This window comes from Lepidochelys olivacea (assembly GCF_965140295.1).
Source record: "Lepidochelys olivacea isolate rLepOli2 genome assembly, chromosome: 20".
Classification (NCBI taxonomy): Eukaryota; Metazoa; Chordata; order Testudines; family Cheloniidae; genus Lepidochelys; species Lepidochelys olivacea.
Window position 1 is genome coordinate 20,362,178 of NC_140430.1, and position 18,023 is coordinate 20,380,200.

At 62.5% G+C, this 18,023-nt stretch overlaps 2 protein-coding genes across 3 annotated transcripts in view; both read left to right on the forward strand.

Annotated features, from left to right (window-relative positions):
* The window catches only part of KANK2 (KN motif and ankyrin repeat domains 2), a 31,263-nt gene extending 25,285 nt beyond the window's left edge, over window positions 1–5,978 (forward strand). For both annotated transcript variants that reach the window (XM_084609943.1, XM_084609944.1), the window contains exons 10-14: window positions 1,093–1,312; window positions 1,488–1,630; window positions 2,081–2,281; window positions 2,594–2,692; window positions 3,470–5,978. In XM_084609943.1, coding sequence (XP_084466069.1) covers window positions 1,093–1,312; window positions 1,488–1,630; window positions 2,081–2,281; window positions 2,594–2,692; window positions 3,470–3,532 — 726 coding nt within the window. In that variant the 3' untranslated portion in view covers window positions 3,533–5,978. The remainder of the gene's footprint in view (window positions 1–1,092; window positions 1,313–1,487; window positions 1,631–2,080; window positions 2,282–2,593; window positions 2,693–3,469) is intronic.
* A 3,095-nt stretch (window positions 5,979–9,073) lies between these two features.
* On the forward strand, window positions 9,074–14,007 carry LOC311510367 (serine/threonine-protein phosphatase PP1-alpha catalytic subunit-like). Its single transcript, XM_084609982.1, has 7 exons — window positions 9,074–9,175; window positions 9,835–10,228; window positions 10,471–10,684; window positions 11,300–11,433; window positions 12,547–12,770; window positions 13,119–13,253; window positions 13,602–14,007. Exons 2-7 carry the CDS (start codon window positions 10,072–10,074, stop codon window positions 13,710–13,712), a joined length of 975 nt encoding a protein of 324 aa, XP_084466108.1. The 5' UTR covers window positions 9,074–9,175; window positions 9,835–10,071; the 3' UTR covers window positions 13,713–14,007.
* Window positions 14,008–18,023: the final 4,016 nt, after the last annotated feature.

The window sequence follows — 18,023 nt, forward strand, 5'->3', positions numbered from 1 at the left end:
TGCAGACGTAACTGAAAACAGCTCAGCAAGTGCTCCTGTCTCCAGCACCCAGACACCCAGCTCCCAGTGGGATCCAAACCTCAAATAAATCCGTTTTACTCTGTATAAAGCTTATACAGGGTAAACTCATAAACTGTCCAACCTCTATAACACTGATGGCACAGCTCTTTGCTCCCCCAGGAATTAATCACTTACTCTGGGTTAATTAATAAACAAAAGTGATTTTATTAAGTATAAAAAGTAGGATTTAAGTGGTTCCAAGTAATAACAAACAGAACAAAGTGAGTTACCAAGCAAAATAAAACAAAACACACAAGTCTAAGCCTGATACATTAAGAAACTGAATACAGGTAAATCTCACCCCTAGAGATGTTCCAATAAGCTTCCTTCACAGACTAGACTCCTTCCTAGTCTGGGCCCAATCCTTTCCCCTGGTACAGACCTTGTTAGTTCCCGTTCATGTGGTAACTAGGGGATTTCTCATGACTGCAGCCTCCTTTGTTCTGCTCCACCCCCTTTTATAGCTTTGGCACAAGGTGGGACTCTTTTGTCTCTCTGGGTCCCCACCCCTTCTTCTAAATGGAAAAGCACCAGGTTTAAGATGGATTCCAGTACCAGGGGACATGGTCACATGTCCTGTGAGACCCCTCAAGCCTTCATTCTTCCAGGCCTGACTCACAGGAAGGCTTGCAAGTAAACAGAGCCATCTACAGTCAATTGTCCTGGTTAATGGGAGCCATCAAGATTCCAAACCACCATTAATGGCCCACGCTTTGCATAATTACAATAGGACCTCAGAGTTATTTTTCATATTTCTAGTTTCAGATGCAAGAACGGTACATTCATACAAATAGGATGACTACACTCAGTGGATTATAAGCTTTGTAATGATACCTTACACAAGACCTTTTGCTTAAAGCATATTCCAGGTACATTATATTTACACTCATAAGCATATTTCCATAAACATATGGAGTGCAACATCACACCAGGACTCCTGGGTTCTGTCCCAGCTCCGGGAGGGGAGTGGGGGCTGGTGGCTAGAGCCTCCAAAAGCTCGCGGGCGACACCCCTCTCCCCGTCTCCCCCCAGAAGGCCGCCTACACCCTGGTGCTGCAGGACTGGCTGCAGCTGTCATGCCACAGGGAGGCTGCCCCTGAGGCCGTTGGGGGGCGCCTGGCCGCGTACCGCGACCTCTCACCCCGGCTGCTGGAGTTCATCCTCAACATGGCGGACGGGAACGGGAACACGGCCCTGCACTACACCGTCTCGCACTCCAACTTCCCCGTGGTCCAGCGCCTCCTGGAGACCGGTGAGGGGCCACAGAGGGGAGAGTGGGGGCTAGTGGTTAGAGCAGGGGGGTGTGTGGAGAGCCCAGACTCCTGGGTTCTATTCCAGCACTGGGATGGGGGTGGGGGCTAGTGGTTAACAGAGCAGGGCAGGGTGGGGGGGGGTCTTCCCTCTACTGACTCTGTTTCCCTCCCCAGGCCTGTGCAACGTGGACAAGCAGAACAAAGCGGGCTACACAGCCATCATGCTGACGGCACTGGCCGCCACCCGCTCCGACAAGGACATGGCCACCATCCAGCAGCTGCTGCAGCTGGGCAACGTCAACGCCAAGGCCAGCCAGGTGTGGGCGGGGGCAGGCCAGGAGCACGGGGGCGCGGGGGACTGGCCAGGGCCGGGGGGGGAAACTGGCTGGGAGCGTGGGGGGCTGGGGGCTGGCTGGGGAGTGGGGCTGGCCAGGAGTGCAGGGGGCTGGGGACTGGCCGGGGGGGCGGGGGTTGGATGAACTAACCTGGGTTCAACCCCTTCCACCCCACCTGGCCCACGCCTCACCCCACGCCCTTCCCTACGGACTCCTCCCTCACCCCCCCAGCTCGCTCTCCCCCCCCACCCACTGACACCCCCCCACCCCTCCTGTCTCCTGTGGACTCCTCCCCCTATAGATTTCTCCTGAGATTCACCCCCCCCGTCCTCCCTCCCCCATCAATCTCTCCCCTCGCCCTGAGTTTCCTCCTTCCCACCTGCCCCCATGGATCAACCCCACAAGCTCTGCCTGACCCCGGGCTCCCCGCAGGCAGGGCAGACGGCCCTGATGCTGGCCGTGAGCCACGGGCGCCAGGACATGGTGGGGGCTCTGCTGGCCTGCGCGGCCGACGTGAACCTGCAGGACGCCGACGGCTCGACGGCCCTGATGTGCGCCTGCGAGCACGGCCACGCCGAGATCGCCCGCCTGCTGCTGGCCACGCCCGCCTGCCACGTGGGCCTGGCCGACCACGTGAGTGCCCAGCCCAGGGACTTTGTCAGCATCCCCGGCCTGGTAGCTTAAAGGGGGGCCCTCGAGGTGCGGACGGGGGGAGACCCAGCTTTGCAGATACTCCGAGGGGTGTGGGGGGAGCTTATGCAAATGTAGTGATGTCCTGATTTGCATATTGGCCTGTGCGTCACCCACTGCGGAACCATTCCCCCACGGGGTGGGTGCTAGCTGCTTTGGGGCAGCCAGAGGGGCCAGGAGCATCGGGGGGGGGCAGCTGCGGAGACGGGACAGGTCACCCCAAGCAGGCGCCCCTGACCCCGTCCCCCCCGGCAGGACGGCAGCACAGCCCTGTCCATCGCGCTGGAGGCCGGGCAGAACGACATCGCCGCCATGCTCTATGCCCACATGAACTTCGCCAAGCCGCCTTCCCCGGTGAGTGATGGGTGTGCCCCCCACCCCCGCATGGCCCCCCTGGGTGCAGACAGAGCCCGGCCCGGGGCGTGTAACACGCACCCCCGCACACTGATACAAATGGAGCAGGGCCATGCCAAGGGGCATGTCCAGCTTTCCCAGGCTTGGGCCCTGTTTTTCGGTGTCTCCTGCCGGCTCCCCCAGCCCCTAGTGGCTCTAGCTGGGGGGAGCCGTGGGGCAGCGCGGCCCCGAAAGAGGGAGCTCTGGCTGCCGGGCGTCTGGGAGCCCCGAGGATGGGGCAGCGAGCGAGCCAGGCAGAGCTGGGGGCCAGCAGCCCCTCGGCACGCAGCAGGAGCGGGGTGGGGCAGCTCAGTGCCCAGAGCCCCTCTGGGAGACGGAGCCTGCAGGGGCTGGTGTCCTCTCCCAAGGGTGGGATGGGGGGACAGTGTCTTGGGTAAGGGGGAGGCCTGGGCGTGTCTCACACACAAAGACACCTGCAGATGCAGACCGAGCCGGGTGGGCTGCTTCTGGAGTGGTCGGCACGGCTTAGAGCCGGCTGGCCCCCGGGTCTGGGCCGTTATCCCCGGCTCTGAGAGAGGTTCCCTGAGCACGGCTGAGTGGACGACCTGGGCTGGGACTCAGCAGCCCTGGGTTCGAATTCTGGCTCTGTTGTGCATGAGCAGTGGCGTGTCCTGTGCTCGCTCCATGCCTCAGTTTCCCCAGCTGTTAAATGGGGACAGGGAGCGGGCGCACGGGGCCAAGGCCGGGTCGACACTGAAGCCAAAATGTTCTTTCCAGGGGACCCCAAAGCAGCCAAAAGCCGAGACCGCAGCAGCCGTCCTGCCCACCGAGGCTCAGTAGCGGAGGAGGGACCTGCCGTGTTTCTCCCCCCTCTTGCTGGCAGCAGGGGACGGCGTTTCCGCCCAGGCAGCCCCGAAGACAGCGATCGAGATGTGGGGGGAGGAAGGGGGCGGGTCTCGAGGGAATGCCGTCCACCCCAAGCACTGAAACTTACGAAGGCCCATCCCTCCTGCGGTCCGAGCCGAGCCACTGGAGCCCCTGTGCCAGCCGGAGCCGGGGGGCGGCTGCTGCTGGCTGGGGGGAGTTGGGATGGATGTTGGGGGGCAGCAAGGACATGAGACAAAGGAAGCCGGAGACAAGCTCGGTGGTGGAAATCGGGCAGCTGCGTTTTCTACGTCTCCGCTGGATTAGGTCCCACAGGGAAGGACCCGCGACTGTGGGCCCTGCCACAGCTGGTTTGATAGGCTCCGCTCCAGCAGCAGCTGCATCGCCCTGGCCTGCTTCTGGCAGACACGGGATTCCCGTCCAGGGGCCATTCCTACACGCCATGGAAATTCACGCGAGCCAGGAGCTCCCCTCCCCTGTCCCCCCATTGGACTGTAGCTGGAGACGGGGGGCTCTTTGGTGCATTGTGGGTACTCCGTCCATCTTCAGGGGACAGACCCAGACTCCTCCTGTGCGCGTGACCTTGGGCAAGTCACATTCTGTCGCTCTGTGCCTCAGTTTCCCGTCTGGATTGTTTTCCCCACTTAAAAAAGCTTGCTCTACTCAGTGTTATTTCTGTGATGGAAGCAGCTGGGGCTCTGTTTCTAGAATTGATTTTAAAGGGAGCAGGTTTTTTAAAAAAACCTTCCTAAAAGTTCCAGCCTGGTAAATACCCACACAACTCATAGGGTGTTAACTGTCTGGGAGGTTGCATGGATTAATTACCCTACCTGGCCAGTAGGGGGCAGCACCTCCTCTCTCTCTATACCTACCTAGCTCTCTATATAAAAAGAACAGGAGTCCTTGTGGCACCTCAGAGACTAACCAATTTATTTGAGCATAAGCTTTTGTGAGCTACAGCTCACTTCATCGGATGCATTCAGTAGAAAATACAGTGGGGAAGATTTATATCCACAGAGAACATGAACCAATGGGTGTCACCATACACACTGTAACCAGAGTGATCACTTAAGGCGAGCCATTACCAGCAGGAGAGCAGGGGGGGACCTTTTGTAGAGATGATCAAGGTGGGCCATTGCCAGCAGTTGACAAGAACGTGTGAGGAAGTGCGTGGGAGGGGGGGAAGAAGGGGGAATAAACAAGGGGAAATAGTTTTACTTTGTGTAATGACCACTCCCGGTCTCTATTCAAGCCTAAGTTAATGGTGTCCAGTTTGCAAATTAAATCCAATTCAGCAGTCTCTGGTTGGAGTCTGTTTTTGAAGTTTTGTTGTTGAAGAATTGCCTCTTTTAGGTCTGAAATCGAGTGTCCAGGGAGGTTGACGTGTTCTCCGACTGGTTTTTGAATGTTAAAATTCTTGACATCTGATTTGTGTCCGTTTATTCTTTTACGTAGAGACTGTCCGGTCTGGCCAACGTACATGGCAGAGGGGCATTGCTGGCACAGGATGGCATAGATCACCCATTTTTTCATGTTCTTTGTGCATATCAAATCTCCCCACTGTATTTTCCACGGTATGCATCCGATGAAGTGAGCTGTAGCCCATGAAAGCTTCTGCTCAAATAAATGGGTTAGTCTCTGAGGTTCCACAAGGCCTCCTGTTCTTGCGGATACAGACTCACACGGCTGCTCCTCTGGAACCCAGCTCTATGTATCTTTGAGCTGCAATAACAAATCCTTTTAAGTACCAAACTTCTCCCAAAAGCCATTTCTCTCCGGCCAAAGGATGGGAAAGAAATTGGAACCAAAGGGTGTGGCAAGTGGTTTTAAAAAGAAAGAACTAAGAAGGGAAACATTCCTAATTTATACCAAATCTGTAGATTAATATACGCCGAGAAAAGAATGACAGATCTACGTTACTTTACCGCCCGGTATTTAGGGCCTCGGCGGACGCAGACAGCCGGACGCAGAGGGCAGGGCTGGCTGCAGCGTTCACAGACCCGCCGGGTGTTTAGCTTCCACATTTATGCTCTGCCTTGGTATGAGCCAGTCAGACTTTTAGGGTGATGTCTTATTTTCCCCTCCCCTGCCCCCTCCACCCCCACATTTGGGGCTTGGTTCAAAGCCGCGGTACAAATCTGTGTCTTTTTTTTTTTAAGCTTCCGTTTGCTGTCTGACCCACCCCACCCCCCAGCCATGTTTATTGAACATTTTATAATCCCCCCACCCCCCGCCCGCGCACGCTGGGGCAGTATTCTGGGGAGGGGGGCGGTGAGCTCAGCACTCAGTTTATACCTGGGGGGGCTGTTTAGTCGCACATACAAAGAGGTGTATTCGCTGATGTCAGTATTACGTTAATCCCATTTATAACCTGTTAAAAATAAAGCTCTTGGAAAAACGATGCCCTGGTTCTGGTCTGTTAAACATCAGGGCGGTTAGAGGGCTGGGGCGTGCTGCGGGCTGAGCTGAGACCCAAGGTCTGGTCCCAGCTCTGCCACTGCCCTGCTGGGTGACCTACAGTGAGTCACTTGTCCCTCCATGCCTCAGTTTCCCCTCCCTATCTTTGTCTGGTTAGACTGTAAGCTCTTTAGGGCAAGGACTGTCTCAGTGTGTCACTGCAGGGCCCGGCATGACAAGGGGTCTGGGCAGCGCCCGACACAACGGGGCCCTGATCTCGGCTGGGGTCTGGGCAGCGCCTGACGCAACGGGGCCCTGATCTCAGCTGGGGTCTGGGCAGCGCCCGACGCAACGGGGCCCTGGTCTCAGCTGGGGTCTGGGCAGCGCCCGGCACGACAGGGCCCTGATCTCAGGTGGGGGTTTGTGCAGCGCCTGGCACGACGGGGCCCTGATCTTGGGTGGAGGTTTGTGCAGCACCTGGCACACTGTGTGTGTATGTGGGGGGGGGGGGGGGCAATCTCAGTCTATCTATCTCTAATTGCTACCATAATGCAACTAATATTAATGGGGCCAGCTAGCTGTGAAATCGCATCCTCACCTGGGGAGCGTTATTGTCCAGCCAGCACTCGGATTTTAAGCTCTCATCTCAAATCCCTGCATGGCCCGTCAGCGCAAAGGAATTGCCAGACTCCAGGGGCCCATCTACCCCGGTATCTGGCCTCTGACAGCCACCAGCTGCTGCAGAGGAAGGTGCCAGACGCCCCCTATTGGCCAGGGACTGAAATAAAGTCAGTGCATCGGTGCACGGAGCCGAGCATCATCGGGCTGGTCTGGGTGACACCAGCCCGGGGGCATGTGTCACTAATACAACCCAGCTCTGTCCCCCCGTCCCGCCCCGGGGGCTGCAGTACGCGCTGGCCTTGGGCTCAGGCTGGCACGCGTCTCCCTGGTCCAGGCAGAGGGGCTGGTGCCCGGCTCCCTGCACAGCCCCAGCCTGGGCCGGAAAAGCCCCAGCACCCGCCCTTGCTCTGCCAGCACAAGCCATCAGCAGCTGCTAACGCCTGGTCCTGGCAGCCCGGGAGCCGCTGTCCACACACAGGCCTTGGGAGTTCACCTGGCCCGGCTTGAGCCAGGCGCGCCCCGGGCAGAAACGTGGCAGGCTCCGGCCTTGGTCTCATTCCCACCCCCACCCCTGTTCTCCTGCTCCCCCCCCACCAATGCCCCTCACTCTTGACCAACTGCCCTCCAGCTAGCCCAGGCCAACCCCCCCCCACCCCCCCAGCAAACATGGCACCTTGCAGCCCCTCATGGCAGGCAGCGCCTGACCCGCCATTCAGCCAGGGCAGCGCGAAGCCGATTGCATTAATGCTCCGACACTAAACCCCCGAGCCGGGCTTTGAACCCTCCGGGCCTCCCCCTGCAGAGCTGCCATGGGGGGGGACGGGACACTCAACTTGGACTCTCTCATCGCGCGGCTGCTGGAAGGTGCGGGGGGCCCTGGAGGCACGGGGGGGGCCCTAGCATGGGGGGGCCGGGACGGGAGGAGACCGAGTGGGGGTGATTGAGGGCGTGGGGCGGTGCTGGGGGGTTTGTCCAGTTGGATCCCACCATCTACCCCCAAAGCACAGGCTGAGCTGGGCTGGGAGGGGGGCGGGGAGCCCCGGGGCGCTGTGGCTGGAATGGCCCGGGCCCTGCACCCCCCATATTCCCCAGGGTCTGTCTCCCTGGGCCCCTCATCCCCTCCCCTCCAGGGTCTGCCCCGCCCAGGGCCCCTCACCCCCATCTTCCCTAGGATCTGCCCCACCGAAAACCCCACAGTCCCATCTCCCAGGGTCTGCCCCGCTCAGGGCTCTTCCCCCACATCTTTGATTCCAGCCCAGGGCCCCACACCTCCATTCCCCCGCCCCGGGCCCAGCTCCTCCCACCCCATGTGTACGGTGGGGAGGAATCCATGGGGGGCTGGTTTCTCGTGTGTCTATCCTGGGGGGGGGTGACTTTGCGAAGCTCTTGTCTCCAAGCCTGCCCCCCCCCCCCCAGCACGGCTCAGGGGGCTTCGTAAGGAATCTCCCCACATTGCCCCCAAGGAGCCCTCCCCGTGCTCCGTTCTCTTGTTCCCACCTCAGGGTGCCCAATCCCCTTGGGTCATGCTCTGTGCTGGGGCCGTTCCCAGTGGGGCAGTGCCCAGGTGGCAGGGCCGGGCACCCGCCCCTTGCCAACCCCTCAGTCCAGCGCGCTCCCCGCGGGCGCTGCAAACTGGTCTCCTCTTTGCTGCCATTTCCCTTTGCAGCCGACCGGGCTGAGGCGGGGGCTGGGGGGGGGAGGAGGGCTGAGGCCAGGGGGAGTGTGGCCCCCACCCCACTCCCTGCAGCGCCCCCTGCCGGCAGAGGCTGGAATAACTGGGAGCTCCCCCCAGCCAGCGCCCCCACCCCGCCCCCTGCAGCGCCCCCTGCTGGCGGAGGCTGGAATAGCCGGGAACTCCCCCCCCAGCCAGCGCCCCCACCCCGCCCCCTGCCGGCAGAGGCTGGAATAGCCAGGAACTCCCCCCCCCAGCCAGCGCCCCCACCCCGCTCCCTGCAGCGCCCCCTGCCGGCGGAGGCTGGAATAACCAGGAACTCCCCCCCCCAGCCAGCGCCCCCACCCCGCTCCCTCCAGCGCCCCCTGCCGGCAGAGGCTGGAATAGCCGGGAACTTCCCCCCCCAGCCAGCGCCCCCACCCCGCTCCCTGCAGCGCCCCCTGCCGGCGGAGGCTGGAATAGCCGGGAACTCCCACCCCCCAGCCAGCGCCCCCACCCCGCTCCCTCCAGCGCCCCCTGCCGGCAGAGGCTGGAATAGCCGGGAACTTCCCCCCCCAGCCAGCGCCCCCACCCCGCTCCCTGCAGCGCCCCCTGCCGGCGGAGGCTGGAACAGCCGGGAGCCCGCCCCCAGCCAGCGCCCCCGCTCCTCCCGCTCCCTCCCAGCGCTTCCCGCCCCCTAACAGCTGTTTGGCGGGGCTTAGGAGCTTCCCGGGGGGGGGGAGGCGGAGAAGGGACGCGGCAGGGGCGGGCACTTGCGGGAACAGGAGGGGCGGGGTGAGGGCGGTGCCGGTGCAGGGCAGAGGTGAAGTCGGTGCCTATGAGTCCAGGTCCCCCCCCCTTCCCCCCCCCGCAGAGCTGCCATGTCGGAGGGCGAGAAACTCAGCTTGGACTCCGGCGGCTGCTGGAAGGTGCGGGGGGGAGAGCCCTGGGGGGGAGCCTAGCATGGGGGGGGGCGGGAGGGGAGGAGTCTGAGTGGGGGCGATCAAGGGCGTGGGGCGGTGCTGGGGGGTATGTCCGGGTGGATCCTACCCCCCCCCCAGATGCACAGGCTGGGCTGTGGCGGGGCCGGCCGCGGGCCGGGCGCTCCGGGAAGTTCCCTGTTGACTTTGTGGGGTCCCTTGTTTTCGCTCGGGTCTCCCCGCCTGCAGAGCTCCTGGGCGGGGGTCGGGGCTGACCCTACCGGGGGGGGGGTCCCAGTGCGAACTCTGTTCTCCCCGTGCTGCTACCAAACGGGCGGGGGAGATTAGCTGTTACTTCCCTGCACCCCTATAATACTAGGGGTGTTGCGGGGGGTGACCCTAGCTACGCTTTCTGGGGCTGGACCCGGGGCTGGAGCAGTTGCTGAGCGGCAGATTATCTGATCTCGCATCCCCATGCATCACACAGGCAAAGCAGATGCATCAGTCCTGTGTGTCATATGGGGAAACTGAGGCACGGGGGAAGGGCGTGGCCCAAGGTTAGGGAACCTTCAGAGCTGGGGAAAGAACCCAGGTGCCCGGCCTCACAGTCCGGTATCAGCTGCTAGGCCACCCTGCCTCTTAAAGCGTCTGTATTCTGCCTCCTGCAGCGTTGGAAAGGACTCGAGTGTGCCCAGGAGCCAGGCGGCTGGGGAATGGGATACAGGACCTGTCCCTCGAGTGGGCCCCAGCTCTGATCCTGCCCTTTGGCCGGGGGCAGAGGGGTGGTACCCAGGCCCGTCCAGAAGAGCCGCCGGCAGTTCAGCCCCGTTGCCCCTTGGACCATCCCAGCTGGAGCTGGGGCCTTGCCCTGAGCTGTGGGTGGGTCTGTGAGCAGTGTGGGGGCTATGACCCTGGCCCGGCAGAGACGCCCGCTGTGCCATGTTGCAGTGCAAGGCTCCCGGCCCGGCAAGAACGTGCATTTGCCGGAGCATGAGGTCCGGGACCTCTGCCACAAGTCGCGGGGGATCTTCCTGAGCCAGCCCGTCCTGCTGGAGATCTGCGGTGAGTGGGCCAGGTCGGGGGGTGGGGACCCTTCCTCCCAGCGGCCATGGGGGGATTCCCTGCACCCCTTGTTCACTCTGCAGGGGTTCACTGGCTGGGGCTGGGCCGGGTGGGCAGGCCAGGGGTGGATCCGTGGCTCCCTTGCTGGCCCTTTCCAGCGGTGGGAGGGATCCCTGGCCTTGGGGGGGAGGCGGGTTAGGCCTGGCTCTGGCAGCTGCTCCCCCACCTCCCGCCCTCCCCAGGCGACATCCATGGGCAGTTCTGCCGCCTGCTGTGGCTCTTCGAGTACGGGGGCTTCCCGCCTGAGAGCGACTACCTCCGCCTGGGCGACTACGCGGACCGGGGCGAGCAGTCGCTGGAGACCACCTGCCTCCTGCTGGCCTACAAGTACCCCGAGAACTTCTTCCTGCTGCGCGGCAGCCACGAGCGCCCCAGCATCTACGGCTTCTACGATGAGTGAGAGTGTGGCCCCCCCCAGCGCCCGGCCCCCCGAGTCCCCCCCACCCTGCTCCCCTCACCCCTACCACGAGCACCCCAGCATCTACGGCTTCTACGATGAGTGTGAGTGTGGGCCCCCCCCGCCAGCGCCCGGCCCCCCGAGTCCCCTCCACCCTGCTCTCCTCACCCCTACCACGAGTGCCCCAGCATCTACGGCTTCTACGATGAGTGAGAGTGTGGGCCCCCCCAGCACCCGGCCCCCCGAGTCCCCCCCACCCTGCTCCCCTCACCCCTACCACGAGTGCCCCAGCATCTACGGCTTCTACGGCTTCTACGATGAGTGTGCCTGGATTACTCCATCCCCTCCACCGCCCCACATCTATACTCTTGTACCCCCTCTGCCCTGACCACCATATCCCCTACACCCCCAACCGTGAGTGCACCAGTGTCCATGGCAGAGGGCAGCCTCTGCCCCACATGCCGTGTGCTGATCCTGGGGTCCGGCGGAGGAGGGCCCTGTGTGAAGTCGCTGCACGGTTCACGTGGCTCCCTGTATGGCCTGGGTCTCTCCCAGCAGGCCAGGGCCCAGCCTGGGCGGGGGCCCCGCTCCCGTGGGTCTCCCTCAGTGGCTAGGCCCCCGTGCCCCCGATTGTCCCCCACGGGCAAGAGGCACCGTAACATCAAGCTGTGGAAGACGTTCACCGACTGCTTCAACTGCCTGCCCATCGCTGCAGCTGTGGACGAGAAAATCTTCTGCTGCCATGGAGGTGCGGGAGGGGCCACAGGGTGTGGGGGGCAGTGCCCTGTGCCCCTGCCCCCCGGCAGGGAGGGAGTCAGCCCAGCGGGGTGTTGCAGGAATGTGGGCTTCGTCCAGTGGAGGGCGCTGCGGGGGAAGGTGGAGGGCGCTAGGCCCCACGGGCGTTGTCATGGGGGTGGGATGGGGGGGTGCTGGGGCAGGGCTAATGGATGCTGGGGGAGGGGCTGCAAGGCAGATATTGGGGAGGGCAGGGAGTTGCTATCGGGGCTCTGTATGGTGGGATAATTAAAATGTAAGCCCCTTCGTTTTCAGTTTTAAATGATTTTTACTGGAAAATCCCCAGGTTTTACACAAAGGACTGTTCAGTTTTTCTGATTTTCGCCCTACTTTTGTGTCATTCAGAGGTATATAAAGAACGTGTTTGATTAGGAAAGTACAAAGCATCGCATGGGCGAAAGGTGTCACGATAAGACGTGCGTCTGGGCGCCTACCCAAAGCTGCCGGTTGAACTAAGGCTGCGTATCGGCCTCGAAGATGCACGCCAGAAACGGGCACGCTCGGGGGTGCGCACGCATCTGACCTGCCACGTCCGCGTTTCAAGCCGTTAGCAGGTAACAGTGCGAGGATCTGACCCACTGAAACGGGGAGCCAGGGAACATCTGTCGGAATACGTTTCCGACACGAGGAAGTATTCCGAAGTTTTCAGACACCGAAAGAGGAGAAGAGGCCGAAGGTGGGTGCGGCCCCATTATCAACCGTCACTATTTATAGGCTAAAGGGTCTAAGTCCACACCAGTAGCCTGTCTGTTCAAACGAAAACTTTTCCATTTGGGGGTTAGCGCTCAAACCGCATTGGTTAATGCTGTGACTTCCAGTCATCTGCTGGATCCTCTCCCCCCGTCCTTCCGGCCGCCAAGATAAATCCAATATTTACCCAGAAGAAATGAATTTTTGCTCTGATTTTCACCTGGGTTTGTTGTGGTGGTAATAAACACTGATAAATTCCTGGGGAAAATTAAATAAAATAAAAACTGAAAATGAAGGGCCCTATTAACATGCTGCCACAGTGGGTGGGGCTCCTGTGAGGGGCAGAATCTAACACCCATCTCCCCCCTCCCCTCAGGGCTCTCGCCAGACCTGCAGTCGATGGAGCAGATCCGCAGGATCATGCGCCCCACAGACGTGCCGGACCAGGGCCTGCTGTGCGACCTCCTCTGGTCGGACCCCGAGAAGGATGTCCAGGGCTGGGGCGAGAACGATCGTGGCGTCTCCTTCACCTTTGGCCCTGACGTGGTCACCAAGTTCCTGCACAAACACAACCTGGACTTTATCTGTCGGGCACACCAGGTGCCAGCCGGGGGGGCTGTCGGCGGGGATTGAGGGGCATCAGAAGGGCTGGGACAGCTGGGGGTCGTCATGGAAGAGCATCGGCATGGCAGGAGATCGGCAGAGCTGCGTGGGGTGCTCTGCTGGCGGGGGTTCCCCTGGCTGGGGTACAGGACCCTGCTGGCTGGGGGTGGTTTGCATTGTTCGGATCAGTCTGTTCCCTGCCCCTGCGTCCCATGTGGGTGACAGAGAGGGGTTAGTCTGTGGTGCCAGGCTGTGCCTGTTTGGGGGGCAGGCAGAGCTGGGGGCAGGGAGTGGGGTGCTGGGGGTGGGCAGGGCCAGACACGCCCTCCTGTCTCCCTGCCCCAGGTGGTGGAGGATGGTTACGAGTTCTTTGCCAAGCGCCAGTTGGTGACGCTCTTCTCAGCCCCCAACTACTGCGGCGAGTTTGACAGCGCGGGCGCCATGATGAGTGTGGACGAGACGCTGATGTGCTCCTTCCAGGTGAGCCCCCGGCCGGGGGGTGTCACTCCTCGGCTGGGGTAACAGTGAGTGCAGGAGGAAACCTCCTGCAGAGGACAACCCCCCTTCCAGTAACAGTCCAGATGGGGAAGGGTCTGGGTCTTAGAGGAGCTGTGGGGACCCCAAGTCTGGGCTCTGTGGCACTGAGGCGTGTGTGGGGGGGTGTCCCCATGGCAGCCACTTCTTCAGGTAGGGGGTGGGGCTCCAATTTCAAGAGCAGTAGATCCCCTGGGCTGTGGGGCCTGGCAGGGGCCCTGGTCCAGTACCTGTGACAGCTCTTGGGGGGCTGAGCCCCCCTTCCCTGCATCCAACCTGCCTCTCCTCCTGCAGATCCTGAAACCGGCTGACAAGACTAAGGGCAAGTACGGGCAGTTCAGGGGCCTGAACCCTGGCAGACGCCCTGTCACACCCCCGCACAACTCGGCCAAGGCCAAGAAGTAACGGGCTGCTCCCCCTGCCTTGCCCCATGGACGGGGGGTGCCCCCCTCACTGCCGTGCCCCCGGCTCTCTGGCTCTGCGGTCCTGTGCTCACCCGCCCTGCCTGCCTGGGGCAGAGCTGAATTGTTACTTTTAAACTCCTGGAGTTCGAGACCAAAAATCCTGCTCTGGGGCGAGGGGGCCAGGGAGGGCTCTTGATTTTGGGAGCATGAGTTTAATCTTTTTGGATCAAGTCTGTTTTGCCAGTTGAGCCCCCATACCTGCCCCCCACGCTCAGAGGATTCCTTCTCGAATAAATATTTACCAGAAATTCTTACCCGTGGCAGGGAGAAGGGGGCTGGGGGGCTGTGCAGGGAATACCCCGTCCTGCCCCATGCTCAGGCTCTAATGCCCCTGGGAGTGGAGCATGGAATCTCCCCTCTGCTCCCACGGCCAATGCCATGGGGGGCTCCTGCCTGACCTGTGAGCGGGGGCCTCGCCCTGGGTGGTGCCTTCCGGGCCCCAGCACCTCCTGACATGCCCCCGGGGCGGAGTGCTGACGTGCAGCCACTTCTGGGGAGAGCCATGCTGCCCCTCACTGCGGGTCGGGGGGTGTTACGGTGGGGCCATGAACTCCGCTGGGATCTACCTTGCTGATGCGAGGGAGGAGAGCAGGGGGCCACAGCCCCTGCGGGGACCTTGATGGCTCCAGGACCCAAGGGGTCCCTGCCCGGAAGCGGGTGTTGAGGGCGTCAGAGGACACTGAGCCCAGACTGGCAAAGTGAGGGTCGCTGTCGCAGAGGGTCTCGGGGTATCACAGCCATTACAATGGGGCAGGGGGTGTTGCATTGCTGGGGGGGGGAAGCTTGGGCCTGCTCTTCCTGCCCCCCATGTGGGCTGATACGAGCCAGGAGCGGGACCCACCTCCCGCTCTGCCTAGCAGGGTGGCCTGGGGACGTCCGGTTACTGGGCCCCAGGGCTGGGTGGGATCCTGCTCCGGGGGCAGTCAGAGAGTTACCGCGGGCCGCAGCCGCTCAGCTCCATAACCAGTCCCCTCTCGGCCGGAAGCAAGGCTCTGCCAGCTTCCAGCAATTCGCCCTGAGTGAGGACAGTCCCTGCAGGGCAAGCTGGGGGAGACAGATACACCCCCAGCCCCCGCCGCAATCCCACCAGCCCTGCAAGAAGGACCTAGGCTAGCTTGGCTACTGTAAGAGGAACTTGGGGGATGGACTAGCCTTTCCCACTCCTGGCCCAGCCTCTGCAAGGTGCAGGAGGGAAAGGATCCTGGGGGTGTTCCTCTGCCCGGGAGAAGGGGGAGCTGAGCTTCTCCTCCAGCAGCAGCTCTGCCGGCAGCAGCCTGTTTTATTACACAACGCCGTCCCGAACCGCGCCATCCCCGCACCGCCAGCCAGCGGCGACCCGACGTCCTCGTCGCCCACGAGGCCCAGAAAAAGATCACCCTCGTCGACGTCCCAGTCTCCGGTGAGAACAGGACCCCGGCCTTCCGCGAGGCCCCAGCTCGTAAGCTGGAAAAGTAGGGCCCCCCGGCTGACCCCCTGAGAGCGAAGGGCTACGAGGGGCAGATGGACGCCCTGGTCGTCGGAGCCCCGGGCGCCTGGGACCTCTGGGACGAGTGTGTGCTGCGGGCCTGCGGGATGGGTCGATGCTATGCACGGCTCATGCGGCCCCTCATGGTCTCGGCCACCAGCCGCTGGTCCAGGGCCATGTACAGCGAACACACCGGCCACCGACAGGACCAGGAGGGGTGACCAGGAGCGACAGTGAGAAAGGGACCGAGAGACTTTTTCCTTTGGACCATATGGGCGGAAACCATAAGCTCACTGAACGTTAACTCTCCCCAAATGAGGGTCAATCCAGCCTCATCATCGTAGCCGCTCGTTATGCTCCACGCCGGAACATAGCCATTCTAGGAACATCATACCCCATATCTCACCGCCTGTACCTTGCCCCGTAAACCTTGTACCCCCGATCAGGGATACCCCAGTCACCACCCCATAGCTTTTTCTGTGTGTGGGGGGGTCCCTGGCACAGCCCCCTCCACATCGCTGCTCTCTGACTCCAGGGCAGTGCCCGGATGGGGTTGTCTCTGGGGAAAGGTGGGGCTGGAGGGCAGCCCAAGCCCCTCCTCATGTGTGGTCTCCATGGCGATCAGGTAGGAATCGAAGTCATCAGCAGGGGTAGCTGGGGGAAAGGCCCTGTGGGGAGAAGGGAGTGGGGCTGGGGCCAGAGATGGGGTCCCTACCCTACCCCCCTGGGGCCAGCCTGCTATCCCAGCTCTCCCACCCTTAGGCTTCCCCACAGAAGCTGCTACCTGAGTGGGCAGACGTCCTGTAACAGCAGCCCTATGAGGGAGATGGCAGCCAGGCAGTCCAATGGGGTTGTTTACTCTGAACCCTAATGACAACTGTGAGTGCCACTGTCAAACTCTCAGGGTCCTGCTTACCCACTGGCTGGCCAGGCCTGCAAGGTTGTGGAGTGGGCCTGTGAGCTGCTGTTGGGGTCTGACAAGGTGGCCAGGACCAGGTGCACTTCCAGCAGGGGGTCCAACAGGGCTAGCGCAGGGGAGTGAGACAGATGGGGAGGGGAGGGGAGGGCCAGGACTTCACAGAGGCAGCACAGGGTGTGTGTAGAGAGAGAGCTGCAGCAGGAACAGGGCCAGGGCGTGACCGGGGCAAGGATCCCATCGGAGGAGACCAGCTCAGGGCACTGAGATAGAGGAAGCATCCCCACCGCCCCAAAGGCCTGGTCATACTTGCCGGGGGAGTCGAAGAGGGGCATGTTGGCGGACTCGGGCGACGCTCAGGAGACCCGAGGGGCAGACAGATGGAGCATTGCAGCAGCTCCACCCTCTGGGGCTAGGGCAGGGGCGCCGTGGGGGGTGGATGCCTTGAGTCAGAAGGTGACATGGGACTGCTGCTGCCCCCGGCCGTCCTGGAGCTCGTCCTCGGCGCGGCACCGTTGTCCTGCTGGGCTCGGGGGGCTCAGCATCAGCCCCCCCCGGTGTCCCCACACTGCCACACCACCCCCTAGGACCCACCGGCCACTCGCTATAAACTGCTGCCCAAGGCCCCCGCCCCAGAGATGCCAGCCAGCTCAGATCCCAGGGCTTGTGGAGTGGGACATGGGGCCCTTTACCTCTAGGGGCTGCCAGCTCCAATCCAGCCCCATGGCCGGGGGACTGGGCCGTGCTGTGTCTCGTTGGGATGGGGGCTGGCTCCCCGTCTCCTCAGCCAGGGAGCTGGATGAGCCCCAGCGTCACCTCGGCCAGCGTCACCGGGAAATGGACCACGACACCCAGCCACCCGAGGTGAGCGAGTGTGAGCCCCACCCTACAGACAGAGCTGCAGCCTCCCACCCCCTCCGTGCCAATGAGTGCCCCAGAGAGCCGGCTGGGGCCCCCGACCCTCCCACCCCCTCCGTGCGGACCCAGCACCCAAAGGAGCCAGCATATGTTCCTAATCCCGCTGCGCTCCCCTCATCAATCCCTGCGGTTCTCAACCAAGGGTCCACAGCACTCCGGGGGTGGGGGTGGGGGGAGACTGGTTTCAGGGGTCTGTGGGGCCCCACAGCCGAAGCCCAGAACCCCGAGTCCCAAGTCCCTTCCCCCTGCAGGGCTGAAGCTGGAAGCCTGGAGCGCCAAGCCCCAGCGCCCCATGAGGGAGAAGCCCCCAGCCCCAGAGGGCTCAAGCCCCAGACCCAGTGGCTGAGGCCCAGAGGCCCAGCCCCACTGGGCTAATGGCCCGCCAGCCCAGAAGCAGCCCCGGCGCTGGCAGCTGAAGCCTGGGGGCCGCCCCACTGGGCCCTGGCGTTTTTATAGCCTGCAGGGCAAATGGATTCCCCGGCCCTCCACACCCACACACCCCATAGGGCCAGGGCTCTGTGCTGGGCTTCCCATAGCCCAGCCGGCACCGAGCCATTAGCCCCGGGCTGCTCGCAAGCTGCCGGGTCGTCGCTCAGCCACCTCGACGGGCGGCCCGTGGGCACGGCCGGGCTTTGGGCATGAAGGCGGCCGGCCCATGGGCGCGGCAGGGTGCGGAGGGCTCCCGTGCAAGCCAAGCAGAGCGTGTGGGGAAGCAGAGGCTCATGATGACTGGGGCCCGGGCCATTGTACACATGTGCACCAGGGCAGGGCAGTTAGGCCCCCCAGGCATCCGGGTGCCAGGCTGAACACTGCCGCGCCAAGGGCTGGCCTGGGCTGGGCTGGCCAAAGCCTCCTGCTAGGTCCAGCAGCTCGTGCGTCGGCCAGGGCTGGAAACCCCCCAGGCCAAGCGTGCCCAGCTGGGGGGCAGCACTTCCCAAAGTAGCAGCAAGCCC

Excerpts from the sequence above, each read along its gene's own strand:
- LOC311510367 (XM_084609982.1), top strand. The coding sequence starts at position 10,072 with ATGACCCTGGCCCGGCAGAGACGCCCGCTGTGCCATGTTGCAGTGCAA. Across the intron at positions 10,229-10,470 it reads CGTCCTGCTGGAGATCTGCG|GCGACATCCATGGGCAGTTC; the intron begins GTGAGTGGGCCA and ends CGCCCTCCCCAG. Across the intron at positions 10,685-11,299 it reads ATCTACGGCTTCTACGATGA|GCCCCCGTGCCCCCGATTGT; the intron begins GTGAGAGTGTGG and ends CTCAGTGGCTAG.